This window comes from Ambystoma mexicanum, chromosome 4q (genome assembly GCF_040938575.1).
Source record: "Ambystoma mexicanum isolate Mex_15411 chromosome 4q, UKY_AmexF1_1, whole genome shotgun sequence".
In the NCBI taxonomy this organism is placed as follows: domain Eukaryota; kingdom Metazoa; phylum Chordata; class Amphibia; order Caudata; family Ambystomatidae; genus Ambystoma; species Ambystoma mexicanum.
The window spans coordinates 1,118,492,754-1,118,507,907 of NC_090928.1; the positions used below are offsets into that span (position 1 = coordinate 1,118,492,754).

General features: G+C 44.5%; 1 protein-coding gene across 2 annotated transcripts in view; it reads left to right on the plus strand.

The window, feature by feature from the left end:
* The window catches only part of ACBD3 (acyl-CoA binding domain containing 3), a 421,148-nt gene extending 408,379 nt beyond the window's left edge, over positions 1–12,769 (plus strand). The window contains exon 8 of one of the 2 annotated variants that reach the window (XM_069608687.1): positions 10,388–12,769. In XM_069608687.1, the coding sequence (XP_069464788.1) occupies positions 10,388–10,599 (212 nt within the window). In that variant the 3' untranslated portion in view covers positions 10,600–12,769. The remainder of the gene's footprint in view (positions 1–10,387) is intronic. The other variant, XM_069608686.1, reaches the window with a different exon arrangement.
* The last annotated feature ends 2,385 nt before the right edge of the window (positions 12,770–15,154 follow it).

Here is a 15,154-nt window from a genome sequence, read left to right on the forward strand (position 1 = left end):
CCAAGCCTGTACCCGCCGGCACGAGGACGCCTATAGCACCCTGGGGAAGGACAGGGAAGGGATTGGAGAGGGAAAAGGAAGGAAGGAAAGAAAGAAGGTAAGAGGTCTCCCAAGCTTCGAGGTCCGATTTCGACAAAACCAAATCACTAGGCAAGAATAATCCATAAACAATCCGAGGTCAAGATACAAGAACAGGTAAGGATAATCCAAGAGCAATCCAGTAAACGTAATCCGAGATCAAACAAAACCACAAAATCCGAGCAAGAAAAAACCACTGTCACTATTGGATCAGAAGCAGCGAGAAGTGGGCGCCAGATCATTAAGTACTTGAAGTACCGGCACCAAGATGGTCACGTGACCCAACACGTTTTCTATCACGTGGAAGATGCTGCGTCCACTGACGTAGTCTCCATGGCAACTTCCACGTGAGGCGTCGGGAACGCAGTTCCCGACGCAAATGTGTTCCGTGCGTAGAGCGTGGATACCGCAAGCCCGCCTTCTGTATGGTGGTATAACGGGACAGAAGCTTTTGGTGAGGATGAGACACGTGAACCGCAGGGGTGATACAAGACCTGGAGCGTTTTCTGACACTGAGCCTCGGTCATGGGGATAAGAGATAGGACGTCGGGGGACTTCTGCACTGCACGGTGACTGATCACAGAGCTGGCAAATCTTTTATTCCGGTAGCTGTCTTAAAGCGCACAAACTGGTTGCCTTCTCCCTGGTTATTCGGTTTCCTGCAGCACTCTGAGGAAAATACAACCAGCTCCGAGAATGGTGTCCGGGTGGCTTACGAGTTCATTGGGCCTACCAACTCAAAGGAAGAAGTCGTCCTTGAAGGGCTTCTCTGTCAAGGTGAACTTGGCAATTCAGACCTGCAGCAGGGCTCCACCGGGCAAACCAACGTTCCAGTAGTTGCAGCAGGCTTAATGGTCGACTAAACCCACGACGGCGGGAGAAGATGGTACTCAAACGGTATACACGCATTTCGTCGAAGTATTTTTCAACGTGGGACATTTCATCGCCAACATTTTCATCGACAAAACTCGTTTTTAAAAAAGTATTTTTGGGTGGGTGTTTTGTTGGGGTTGGGGTATGATTATTTAATTAAGGGGGGGACTGGGGGGGAACCCCCATAAATACCAAAAATTTAAGAAAAGTTTTGGTCGATGAAAACGTGGCGATGAAAAGTCCCACGTTGAAAAATACTTCGGCGAAATCACGTAGAACCACTCAAACATAGCATCGAAGAGGGGTTTTGGTTGGGTCGCCCATAAGGAAGGAAAGCTCTTAAGTACAAAAGGCGGGATACCATCTGGGCCAGGGGCCCTCTATGGTTTGAGGCTTTCAATATCCCAGATGATTTCAGACACCTCCCATAAGCACTCATCCCCACTCTATTGATCCCAAGTTAGGGTTTGCACATGAAACCCTATCTACCGAAGGCGAGTATTTAGCCCTAAAAAACGCCACCCCGGAGGCCTCAAATGACAGAATCCATATTAGGAGTTCGCTCTCCACCAATAGAGTTGAGGTTCACCCAAAAGGTAGCTTCCTTACCCACAACAAGGCTGTCCAGCATACACCGGTAATCTCGTTCGTATGACACCATAGATGGGGATTTGACCAGATTTTTATGAGTCTGCGCAGCTTTTTCTGGCTAATTGGTAGTCCATAGCATTTACACTATGTCTAAATGCTATAGAGCCCGATCCACACTGACTTCAAATAGTGGAAAAGAAATGTCCAACACAAGTGTCAAGAGAAGAATGGTCTCCCAACCTGGGGTCCACACAGGTCCAGGAACCACATCTAGCTCCTAGAGTGGTAGTAACATGAACATAGTCGATCCTCAATCTAGAATTCCCCCTATGCCATGTATATGCTAGTTCAGTAGAGGTCAGATCCTCCAGTAGGAACATACCCCATTCACTCAGTGTTAGGCAAGATTATATGCAATACCCTGTGGGAGACTGCACCAGCCTTGACCTCTTGGCAATAGTTAACCCAACCTTTGGTATAAGCATGTACTACACAAGTTGGTAGAGTGACTGAGCAGCCAGCCTTATCTCAAGAGGGGTCAATGTGAGATGTACGGTTATCTCAGAGATTCACAGTGACAAGTATCAAAATAAACACTTACTCTCAAGGTTGCTTGAGTAAACAATTATTAATTTAACAGTAAGTTGAATAAGCCTTCTTTAGAAGGGAGCAATATATATGTAACACAAACATATACTTCAAAATACACACTGTTTCTTTAAATCAGCAATACCCATTTGGGATGGCACACAGATTCTTCCTACACTCTGAGGTGACTTAAATAACCAGGACACTGTGGACACATCACTGGTACATTTAGAGCAATACTGAAGATAGTGTCAAAAGAAAGTTGAGGGAATAAAACAATGGTTAACAAAGATTCTTAAGCAGGTAAGCACTTTTTGAACCTTCCAATGCAAACTAAATTAACCCTTTCCTGGGGGAAAGGTAAATCACAAAGTCAAATGTAAGAAGAGCCTTTCAGGGAGCCAGGACAGTAAATGTTAGTTAACCAAAAGTCTAGGTGAGCGGAAGTACTTCTTGCAGGTAGGTCAAAAGTCTTGCACAATGTTTAGACCTTTGTGTATTAAACAAAATTAATGTAAGGCCACAAACTGGGAGGCTTGTGAGGGGCAAAGTTGAAAGCAACTCTGCAAAAGCAACCAAGTCAAGTCTCAACTGAGAACAACCAAGGCTACACGACAAGTAAGTCCCTGTAGTTTTGTAGTACCTTTGGTTAGAAGAAAGTGGTTCCAGCTGGCTTCTGTTCATGTGTAGGTCTGCAGATCCCGTTGTTCCTGTGCCTCAGTCGTGGGGACAAGAGGGAGCACGTCTGGGGACTTCTGCACTACGAATTGAATGTTGGCAGCAGCAATGGGCAAACTTCAGATCAGCGGCACTTGGCGGTTTCAGCTTCTCGTGACTTTTGCAAATAGCACCACAGCGGTTCTCAGATCACACTATGGACTTTCCTCGCATCTGGGGTCCAGCACTTTGTTGAGGTGGCTCAGGCTTGGTCAGTCCTGCTTCCTTGGAGTCCGAAGGATCTTCCTGGAGCTCTGGTCCGACTTAAAGACACTCACTCGATTATGGTGTTCCTCTCCCTGGCAAGCGGTTCCTGCAGCAGCAATGGAAGTACAGCCAGATCAGAAACTATTTCTAGATGAGCTTGTCTTGGGGTTGAATGGTCCCACCAACCCAAGGGGAGAAGTTGTCCTTTGCAGGTCTTCTCTAGTCTTGGGAATTTGGAGCTTCAGCACAGCACCAGGGCTTCACCAGACAAACCATCGGTCCAGGAGTTGCAGCAGTTGTTTTTTCCAAGTTCTTCTTCGGATTCCTTCATCCAGTGGTCGACTCTGCCTTCCAAGCAAAAAGCCTTGCCTTTTATGCAGGTTTCTCCCATTCATTCGCAGCCTAGCTGTCGATCACACAGCAGGGTGGCTGGCCTCAGAGGACAGCCCTCCAGCCAATCACCCTTGGGTGCATTCCTGTAACCAAGGAGACTAAGCACAGGGAGTTTTGGGTACCTCCCTCTCTTCCTGCCCTGTCAGACACACTGGTGCCAGAGGCGGACTTCACGGGTGAATCCCGCCAAAGATAAAACAAACAAAGGGACCAAACCTGGTTTGGAGTGCAGAGTAAATCTCAAGAAGGACCTTTCCAAAATGAAATGGCAAAAAAAGACCAGGCCATTTTGACAAAATGGGCACCCATGGGTGCTTTACTGCAGCTGCAGTTGCAGCCCGCGGTAGAAACACACAGTGGTAGGAAAAAGTAAACCACTGCCACCAGCCATTAATTGTAGAAAGGCTAACATAAAAATGTTACTTGAGAAACTAGACCAAGGGGATACTAAGTACCCACTCCAGCACCCTATTGTAACATGGTGTGTGCTGGATCTAGAAAGTTACAAAATGTAAGTAAAGTCAATTTCACTTCACTGCTCCTGGAAACAGTAGTTTCACCAAGAGAAGGTATTTAAACCTTTGGGAAATCTAAGACTTTACTGCACTGGTGGTGCTGTGTGTCATAATGTAAAGATGATGCCTATGGAGTTTGTCAGACTCCAAAGTCAAAAGAAACACATAATCACAGAAAAATACATGAGGGAGTGGGGAAAAAGGTCTCACTCTCTCTCACTCTCTCTCACTCTCTCTCACACTCACTCTCTCACACTCACTCACTCTCTCTCTCACACTCTCTCTCACACTCTCACTCACTCTCTCTCACACTCTCACTCACTCTCTCTCACACTCACTCTCTCTCACACTCTCTCACTCGCTTGCTCTCTCACGCTTGCTCTCTCACGCTTGCTCTCACTCGCTTGCTCTCTCACGCTTGCTCTCTCACACGCTCTCTCACTCTCTCTAGGTTAGAAATTAAAAGTCCAGCAAAACGAGCTGGGGGTCACTAAGGTTGAAGGGAATTAGCACATTTCTGAGAATTCTCCCTAACACTCAGGAAAGAATCTCATTCAAAATCTCTTCACATTCAGGGACTGGAGATGTGAACTGCCATTTGAATTGTTCAGCAGTGCATCCTCTGCACAATTGGAGTTGAAATCCCTAGCTAGAATGATATATGCCCCGTTGTCCTTTGCGTACCAATCCTCAAGTAATTGTCCTAAGCAGTGAGTCACCCTAGCAGGTTTCCAATATAGATTCACCCCAAGGTACGCATTCCTGGACCCAATGAGTAATTTTAACAGCAATAAGCCATTCTGATTCAAAAAAGACTTCAGACACCAATTGGAGTTTTGGGTAGATGGCCACTGCAAGCCCTCCCCTTCGATGTCCCAAACCAAAACAAACGGCTGGTCTGGTATAAGTCTGGTAGCCATCCAGATCGAAATGTGCCATAGACATGGTTTCCTGCAACAGTTCAATTTTGGGCCCTTCAAGTAGCCGGATGGTTGGCCGAAACTTGTGTAAGTTGATCAACCCACAAGCATTCCAAGATATCAAGCGTACTCCAATGTTGTGAGTGACCCGATCCTTGTTGAATTAGAGGGCCGGCTCCACTCAATGCCAATCATTGGCTGTCTGTAGGAACTTAGAGAGAATAACCTCGGGTTCCACACCCCCATTATGCCCAAAGGTATCCCGGGCCCCAGATGAATGGCCAGCATCAGTCCCTGGTGGAAATCCTTTGGGCCGTACAGACTTGTACTAAGAGTTGGGGACGTGTATGCCAAGGGATAGTTTAATAGTCTTACCCCAAGTGGACTTTAGGAAAACTATCCTAACAATAGCAAAATATTTAGCTTTGAAGAAAAGCGGTTAACTTTGAGCAAACTCATTTGAATAGTTTTCCAGTTGCCTGTTTCATAAGAAAATAGCATATTGTTTGCTTTTAACTGTTACCTTGATAAACTGGCTTGCACGTTAAAAGTTGTAGGTTAGTTACACAATGACCAAGTGAAGTCTAGTATGCATTTAGTTGCCATTGGTCTAGTACTATAGAAACATTTCTGATATAACCGATTTTGGCAGCTATTTCCCAATGTTGTCCGATTTCTGTATTGTAATTTCTTAATAGTACAAAGCCAATAGTGAGCTATTAAAACCTTTATAAATTCAAGGTGGACGGCCCATCCAAATAAAATAGTGCAAAACAGTGAATGCTCGGTTTAAATGGATTGAGAAATGATGGTGAAAACAAGGAATGCACAGGCGCTTAAACCACAAATCAAGGATTTGTGTTTTTAAAGAAAGATGTTTTAATGGTTGAGCATTAATAATTGTTACCCAGAAAGTGCTTTTTATTGCAGCCTTTAATACAGAGCATACAACCATTGTTTTATATTATTGTAATCATACTTTGAAAGTGCAGCCCTTGTAATCATTCATAACCAGATTGACAAAGAAGTTTGAAAATCATTGTAACTGAAATTACATCCCCTAAATGGAACGAAATCTTCTAGTTCAAGTCATTGCCCGCACGATTTTCTTCTTGCGGTTAGCATTGAAGAAAGAAATCCTTCAAAATTGTGGATTTGGTGGGCTTTCCAAGTAACAGCTGAAGTCTCTGTTCATGCCTTGGTTGTGTACCATGGATGGCACCTCACCTTGGTGAGACTGTCTTGGTTGGGGTTCTCAGTTCATACACCAGACCACACTGCTGTCACTGAAATATTATTCTGGGGAATGAAGTACCACATCTGCTTATCATTGGTTGGGTAGTCCTGGTACCCTATTGTGCATGGTTCAACTAATATTTCCGTGGTTAAATCTGTCAACCCTAATTAAGGCCCAGAAACCCCTCCACACTCTCAGCATCTAATAACTTTTTTCTAAGCACCTCATCCTGCTGCAGCTTTAAAATCTCTCATGCTCCAGAGTTTGAAGAATGTCCATTGGCAGTGGAAGTTACATCTCAGTAGGGAATGCAGACGTGATTTCGGACATTTGTTGTTCCCTCCCATAGTTTGCATTGCTACAGTAGAAAAAAAGGTTTTGCAGTTAGAAATGTTTACCAGATTTCTGGGAATAGAATGAGTATAGAAAGAAAGAATCAAAAATGAACTAACGGCACTACTCACTTTGTCCCATTGGTTTTAATTTTGTTTCTAAAAGCTATTTCTCAATGTTTAATAGTTAACCACATCTATTTCTCATGCATTGGTTTTTTTTCCTACCGGGAAAAATGTGTCATTAGATTTTCGTCAGGATCAATATGATAAGTCCACCCCAATTTATTTTCACTGTACCATATATTTCTTAGAACCAGTGAATCAAATCCAAACAATGTTGTTATTCACTTCAAATTCACTGGATTTTTGTCCACATACATTTCAAAAGGCAAGCTTACTGTTAGGGGAGGTTTTCCTAAAGTCCGACTTGGAGGTAAGACTTTAGTAAGCTATCCTAGTGGTTTGTAGATCCCCCAAATCTCATCGGTCTGTACTACTGCAAGACCTTGGTAGAGTGGCAGAGCAGTCAGGCTTATCTTAAGAGGAAGATGTGAGCTGTGGGCAAGTACACTGAACCTAGTTAGTAATGCACATCAAAGAAACACACTTAAATGTATATTAAAATATAGATGTATTATATTTACAGAAGAGTCACTGTTAATACTGAGCACAATAAACCAACATACATAGGTATACTTTACAATACTTTTCGAAAGGCCACCTCTTAGTTGGTATTTGCTGAACGCACACAATTGTTACAGGAGTTTGACAGGTCTACCATACTGTCCGTAATAACGTGCACCCACAAAGTAATACGGTAATTGTATTTAGTTAGCATACACAGATAAGAGTGATTTGTGGGAAGGAAAACAGTTGGCTAGTGTTACCCTAGCAGAGCCTCTGGTTCTAGAGGCAGTTTCCCTGCACAGCAAGTCTTTTAAAGTCCAAAACGCAGTTTAGACAGGCTTAGTCTTGAAAAGCAGCAGAAGTCAAAAGTTCCTGTGGATACTTTCTAGTCTCTAGGAAAGAAGATACAAGAAGACTTAACCAACCTTGGAGACCCTGTAAAAGGGCTTGTTAAAGGGACACAAGCAGTGGCTTGAATCAGAGGTAAGCAGGGGTTGCCCATGACACCTCTACGTGCACTCAATGCTCTGGAGCGACTTTCTGGAGTAAGGTAAGCAATACCTTTTTCCCCACAGTACCTTAGGGTTGAAGAAAACGTTTGTGGTGGATGCTCCGCGATGTTGCAGCTCTGGACCCGATCTCTGGATTTCTTGGTCTGATGGCTAAAGGCAGGATCTCTCAGCAGAAGTCTCGAGGGAGGACATCTGGCACAGCGTTCATCAACTTCTCTGGTCACTGTCGATTTGGGGCCTTTTCTGGAGTACCAACAAAAGACACGATTTTCCCGGTCATTCTTCTTCGATTTCTATAGTCCCACATTCTGCTGAGTTGGATCGGATCTCTGGAGTGTCCTTGAGGGTTCAGCAAAGATTTGGACGTATTTGGCCTGTCCACGATGTTGCACTTGAAAAGGCACAGCAGGTCTCCTGGCATTCAGGTTCAGCAACTCGGGAAACTCGCGGGACCTTGGGAGATGGCTCAAATCAAACTTCGTCCTGGGACTGGTTGTTCCCACCAGTCAAAGGGAAGGAGTCGTCCTCTTAGCAGATCCAGTTTTCTGTCCGACAGAAGGACAGGACAGCAGTTGTCACTTCGTGGTGTTGCAAAGGGCCTGCAGGCATCTCTGGTTGTCTTCTTCGGTTACTTCAGCTTCCAGTGGTCGACTTTCTTTTCACTCCAGGAGCCTCACCTTTTATACAGTTCGAGCACTCGCTCCTCTGCAATCTTCCCCAGTGGGAGCTGGTCCCATTTAGGCACTCTGCAGACAAGGCCAGGGGGTGGAAAACTCCTCCTCCCCCAGACACACTGGAGCCTAGGCGGGGACACCCAAGGGTTCCCAAGAAAGACAGACATGCGCAGAGAGACGCACGCGCAGAGACAGACAATAGTTGGTAGAACATGTCCACTGTTACCAGCCATAACTAGAAGGTTGTCTGTGTCTTAAAAATTAACAGGAGCAAAGACAGAGGTGGGTTGCGCTCATTATCCCCTTGGCACTCCACATACGGTGGTGCTTGCCACCCTCTTAGAATATACAGCTCTAGGAGAGTATAAAAGTATCTCTCTATCCTTAAGAGCAGTAGACAGTAAGGATAAAGAAAGAATCTCAAAGAAGAACACAAAGGGTTCCCAGCAACACTGCAGCACAAGCTCCTCATGGGCAAAGTACACTCCATAGTAAAGGTAAAACACAAAGAACAGAGTTCCAAAATACAGAGCCCATAAGAACGAATGAGTGGAAAAATGCTCAACTCATTCTGGACCTTTTTTTAAAAAAAAATCCTGAAGTCCAGTGAAAAGTGCTGGGGGGGGTCTCACTAGGAGAGGGGATTATGCATAAAAAGTATTAATTTCCCTAGCAATGACGTTCTCTAAAAGCTTCATATCAATAACAGATTAAAGTGTAACAGATTGAAGTGCAACAGTATTACCGTTTGTTTCATGCAGTTTATTGATGGTTAAAATAGGCTCTGCAATATTGTATTCAATTCACAAGTATTTTCACAATTGGGTTGAATCTACACCTTTAGATCTAATTAGACTTCAGTCAGCTCGTTAGTCAGCCCTTTCTCCTAGGGAAGTTGTCCTGGCTCTTACTAGGCTAATTTTTGTTTTACTGCTTTGTTCTGCTTGCATTCTTTTTTACAGGGATAGTGACACATTAATCAGATCAGTGTTTAAGATGATACAGGTGATGCCCACTTGGCTTGATCTGTTTAACATTGCGTCACATTTTTGCCACTTTCGTTGGAGTAATTTGTCTTCTGTGACAGATATTATGCTTTGTAAATTTGACCCTTGCAATACTTGAGACTACTAACATGCAAAGATATTCTGGCCTTCTGTGAATCCAGGAGTTCTTGGTCAAGTTCTGCTTGCCCCTCTTTTCTAATCGTGAGAGTCATAGTAGATCTTCATTGTTCAATACCAGATATATTTGGGAAGCAGGTCTGTAATGTCTTATCAAAGCAAACCTGGTGCTGAGTAACCTGTCCCTTGGGGCATCGTACTGATTACATTCTAGAAATAATGTTTCTATACCATTTTGAAAGATGTCTCCCCATACTGCCAGCCCCTCATGGGTTGCCGCTTCTCATCAAGAACTACATTTAGACCCATAGCCGCTCCCAATCTTGTCCCAGTGGAATGTTAGGTGAGTATGGAAACACCATTTTAAGTTTGGCAAGATTACGTTGCCAGGTCTCGAGACCCAAGTTGTCCAAGTAAGAGCGACTCAGCTCTGTGTTTCAACCAAGTGCTTACTTGAGTATGAGGGGGTACAGTCACTGCTATGAGTCTGAGTTCCGGGTTCTGCTCATCGAACATCTGTGGTGCTATGTATTGCATTTGTGTGGCTGGAAAATATTACACATAATCTGGTACTTGGAGACCACTTTTTTCAGATGACACATGTATGGTGTCTAGTGCCACTGTATGGCATCCTTTAGCCCATAATAGTTCCCCAACGATGGCATCAAATGATTGAACCCAACCTTTGGGGACGTTATATGGAATGTTCAGAGTAGCGTGTTAAGTGGAGAAACCACCATATTGGACAAAGCGATTAGCCCCATGAGATAGCTGCAACCTGGTTTAGGACTCTATGGATCTTGGAAGGCCTCTCAGAGCCTTTACTTAGCCTTATCAGTGGAGCATAGGTCAAAATGTATTTCAATGCCTAAATATCTATTCATTGTGAAAATAATGTTCTGCGGTTTGTCTAACTGGCAATCCAATTTTGTTTGCTCCTTGATTTCGTTAACTATCATATATTCTGTGATCAATGCCTGTTTTATTTTTCCGTAGAAAACCCTAACAATGAAGAGAAAGCCAAAAAGAATGCCAACAAGCCTCATCTGGATGAGATTGTACCGGTGTACAGACGAGACTGTCATGAAGAAGTGTATGCTGGCAGTCACCAGTATCCTGGCCGGGGCGTATATCTTCTGAAATTCGACAACTCTTATTCGCTATGGAGATCAAAAACAGTCTACTACAGAGTCTACTACACGAGATAAAGTTACTGATGACTGTGGGTGCAGGGGATGTTCTGAAGACTCGCTCTGAACAGTCTTCAGACACAATGGAACTTTTCAGTGTTTGCCCCATTTGGTATTTCCTTGACTCTGCGTGGAATCAGACTGCCAGTGAAAAACGAAACCCACAAGCCACATTTGTTTGCCTTACTGTAACACACAATGTGTGTGGCTCGTACTCTGCTGTTGGTCGATAAGGTGGTGTGCCTGATTAGCAAGTTTTCATTGGAGTTGAAGAAGTTTGCTTTTTGCCCTAGCACAAGCAGGCTAAATCCAGTGGATTTGGCAGTAGTCCTTTTTAAGTATCCTTAAATGGCCCTTCATTGAAATTCCCGATGACCTTTAGTGTCCTGAAGAATGTAGTATATCTGCTGGTACATCGCTGATATATGGTAAGTGGTACTTATCCCGGTCCATTGAAAACAATGACGTAAAGGAAATGCAAACGTTCTGCCAGCCATGTTCACGATCTCTGAAAAGGCCCTCTAGTTTCCAGTCCTTTGCCCTTGATTTGAAGGCAGGTAGTTTTCTACTTTTTCGCAGCAAAAACCTACTGTTTGAGAGCAAACACAACAGAGGCAGTTGTTTTATGCTCGAATGAAAAAGAGCAAGACGGTCCTGAGAAGTGTAGGGTGCTGCACTCTATGCAGACATTCTGGGCAGGTTACGGTTTCTATAATGCAGAGTATAACGCTTGGCTAGTAGGAGGATGGGTGTTTGCAATAGTAATACCTCATTGCTTTGTCCGTTTCCGTCAATAGCTGCTTAGCCTCGTTTTTCATCAACGGTCGCACATATACTTTTAGTGTTCAATTAAATGAATAGTTTTTGACTTCCGTTGCCTGTCTGTACAAGTAATACTTGGCGTTTCTTCAAAACTCTGCAATCTCAGTCTTGGCTATTTTTGAAACTGAAAGCTGCACACAGTGCATCTAAAAAATCGCAATACTGCGTTTCATGAAAAGGCTCGTGGCTTCTTAGTATTGCACTAATAATACATTCACATCCAGGTCCAGTCCATTTTATTTACTGACTGGCATGCCCCGGTCGTGCAGTAACTTCCCTCACGTTTGCTGTTGCATGTTTAACAACAAATGAAAACTTTTCTTTACTGTGAAGGTGTGTTGTAGATATTCTCTGCATTGAACATCGCACCAACATAGGTGGACCTATTGTGATCACTGAGAAAAATCTGTTTTCTGTGTGAGCATGATGAACGAGGACCGGGCTGCCAAGGGTCTAATGATGCCATTGCGGTGAGCGGGCACTGCAAAGGCGGAAAGAAGCATGGCTCCATCCCACATTAGGCAGTTTAACTGGCCAATTCCATTCGACAGCATGATGGATGCATTCTGTTGCAGTGACTAGCCTGTTCCCTCAGAATAAAGTCTTTCGGAAGCGTTATGTAAAGCTGAGCCTGCATCTGGTCTGGTCTGGTGGTGTATATGTTGAGGTTGAAATTGTTTAATTTAATTGTTAATCTTATCAATCTGTATAAAATGTCCATGTGGAATCACCACGGATTGGTTGCAGTGTGTATATTTCTCAAGTAAATTGATCAAATACAGGGCGGGCATTTTTAGTTCTTTTACTAGGGCTGGTTTCGTTGTTTTCTACCTGTTATGTACATACGTACTATACTTTTGTTCTCCCATCCTAAAACTATGGAGTCATTTACGAGTCTTCTAAATTGCGATGTATCTGTGGATTTGTATTCCGCTCTGCCATGCCAGGCTGTCTTTAAGCTAGTTAGCAGTGCTGAATCAAACTTACGTTCAGAAGACTGCCATCTCACACTATTATGTAAAGACTGTGGCTTCTAGCCGTATTGCGCTTCTTTGAAATACTGTATGTAAAATAAACCCTAAAAAAGCAGGCACTTTTTATATATATATATATAGGTCTACTTCATCCTTTCTTTTGGCAATCTGTCCCAAATTATTAAATGACTCCTTCATGTAGAGGTTTCCTTGTTATTAGGAGCAGTATGTTGCTTGAAATGGCAAGAGTTCTCCGTCGAGTGTTGATATCCGAACTTTCAGTTTCTTCTATTTTTTATTGCCTCCGGCAGTTGATTAGTGCAGTACAAGTGCAATTTCAAAAATATCTTGGAATAATATATTTAATCTTAATTAAAATACATTTATCTGTATGCGTTTCCTTTTTGTTCTGTTTGCTTTGCTGTAAAAACATTCTTTAAACGTGCCTGTTTTTTCAGTGATCTCTAGTGCAAATTGCAGCATCTAAATAGCTCCCAAAACTCTAGTAACTATCCTTTTTGTAACTGTAAAACCAAAATAATGAAATGCACAGGGCGTTGTGGAGGTTGGGGGGGGGCGAGAAAATATGTCCAACTGGAGCAGTACGCACATCCCTTAACTCGGCAGAAAATGTGCAGCCCAAAACACTGGAGCAATGCATGGGTTGAAACCGGTTGCACATCACCAGGGTATACAGTATGGCAATCCATGAACAGGCCTAGCTGGCCTGAAATACTATGATGGTGATTTCGCACAGTATGGAACACACATTAACATAGCAGAGATGGTTATTATCGGCATCTTACATCCTGGTGACATTAAGAGGAGGAATGCGGACTATAACTTCTCTACCATATGTTTTCTCTTTTGATCAGGCCTAACGGCATGTCTTTGATGTGGCTTGGCAGAATGATGTAGCTGTTGGGGCAAGAGGGATTCCTGGTTAAGTGGATTTCCGCACTATTGCTCATCCTGAGTCGCAGATTTACTTTCCACCACTTTCCTGCAAGTGAAGGCAATGAAATGGGCCCCAGAAGTGCCATTTTATGGATTCTGGGTGTAGGTAGTATGTTAGACTTTTGGGGCAAAGGAGAGCTTGTTCATTCAACAGGTGCCTCTATTCAACCACTTTCCAATCTAGCAGCCCTGTTCCTTTACGTGTCAACCGAAAGTTCGAACTCCCTAAACTTCCTTGATTCCCTATTGTAGCGAGGTAAAACGCAAAGGCTGGTGCTCTGCAGAATGTGTTGAGTTGAAGTCATAGTAGAGTATGGCATAATGCAATATACTGTGTGCGTCCAAAATAACAGGACTTCTCCAGCATGCTGCCTGGCATGGATTCACATGCTCATGAATATTCCCCTTCGTCGGGCTGGGAATCTTCGGTAAAAAGGTAAAAGTTTCACTTTAAGACTGTATTTCTCCTCTAAACCAATCGTTGTTCTGTGTCCTACTGCCCCCATCCAATTACAGTCCTCTAAGCTCCACCCCTGGTGGCCATCTTCATAGTTTTACTGCACGCTTCAGTGTTGGCAGTCCTGAAGTTAGTCTCTGAGCTAATTTTGGGGGATTTTTTGTAAATTATTTGCAAAATAGTTAGAATTTGACCGACTTTTGTTTCATCGTCTTCAGGGAAGGATAGAGACCAGCAGTGGGGCTCTGCTACCGGCGAAGATCTTCATCCACCATCGGATCATCGAAGTTTCGGCAAGGCACAGCATTGGGGCCTACTTCACGCCCATTCAGCATGGCTGAGGAGAAGAAGAAAGGCTGCAGCTTCTTCAAACTGTGTGAAGTGTGCTTTAAGAAACGTCTTCGTAGAAGATCGACACCATAAATGCTTGTACTGCCTGCATCCGGACCGCGATGAGGAGGGCTGTGAGGTGTGCCGTGGTTTCTCAAAGAAAACCAAGAAAGACTGATACAGCAGACTGTCGGCGTGGCTCAAGTCGAGCAAGGCCTCTGATGCAGCCTCGGAGCAGGATCAAGCCTCATCCACGATCGGCCGGTCTGAGGAGCGTTCTCCCGCCTTGAGGAGGTCGAGATCCTTTGAGGACGCCAGTGTGCGGGATCGGGTCCAAGAGAAGGCCAAGCTCTGCGACACTAGCTCTGCTGGGTTCGCCGCTGATGGCGGGTCCCGAGTCGGACAAAAGGCGTTCGCCATCACCATCATCCTCCACGGTGAGCCTGCCAGCGAAAGGAGCGTCCTCAAAAAGAAAGTTGCTAACCCTGTCCAAACTCTGTGTCTGCGGATAGTCTGACGAGGGAACAGTCTGGGGAGGACTTGTCGAAGCAACCAAGGCCAAGTCAACGGATCTGACGATGGCACTGTCGACAAAGTCAGCCACAAGCACTTTGTCATCTGTCAATGATGTCCACTGCCGCTCTGAAAGAGAGCAGGTCCAGGAACGGAGTTGGGGCCACCCTGAGGGTGTCCTTGCCCCCAAGGCGAGATATGGCTGCGGAAGCGGCGACAAGGGAGCCGGCGCCAGGGAAGAGACCAGACGACTGCCCCGGCCCTGAGCGGGAGGCGGTCCCACCTGTGAAGCCTCACGGGTATGCAGGCAGGCTACTGAGGATAGACTGGATCAGATCTACTCTAGTACCAACGAGGACAATGATCCTCATGGATTGCTGCTCAGACCATGGAGGGGGGGGGGAGAACGTTAGGGAGGACCCCTGTGTGGAAGAGACTCAGCACGGATCCTACTCTGTTGGCTCCGTTTACCCCTAGACCTAGGGACGTGTCTCTGGACACTCTATCCATCCTGCACATG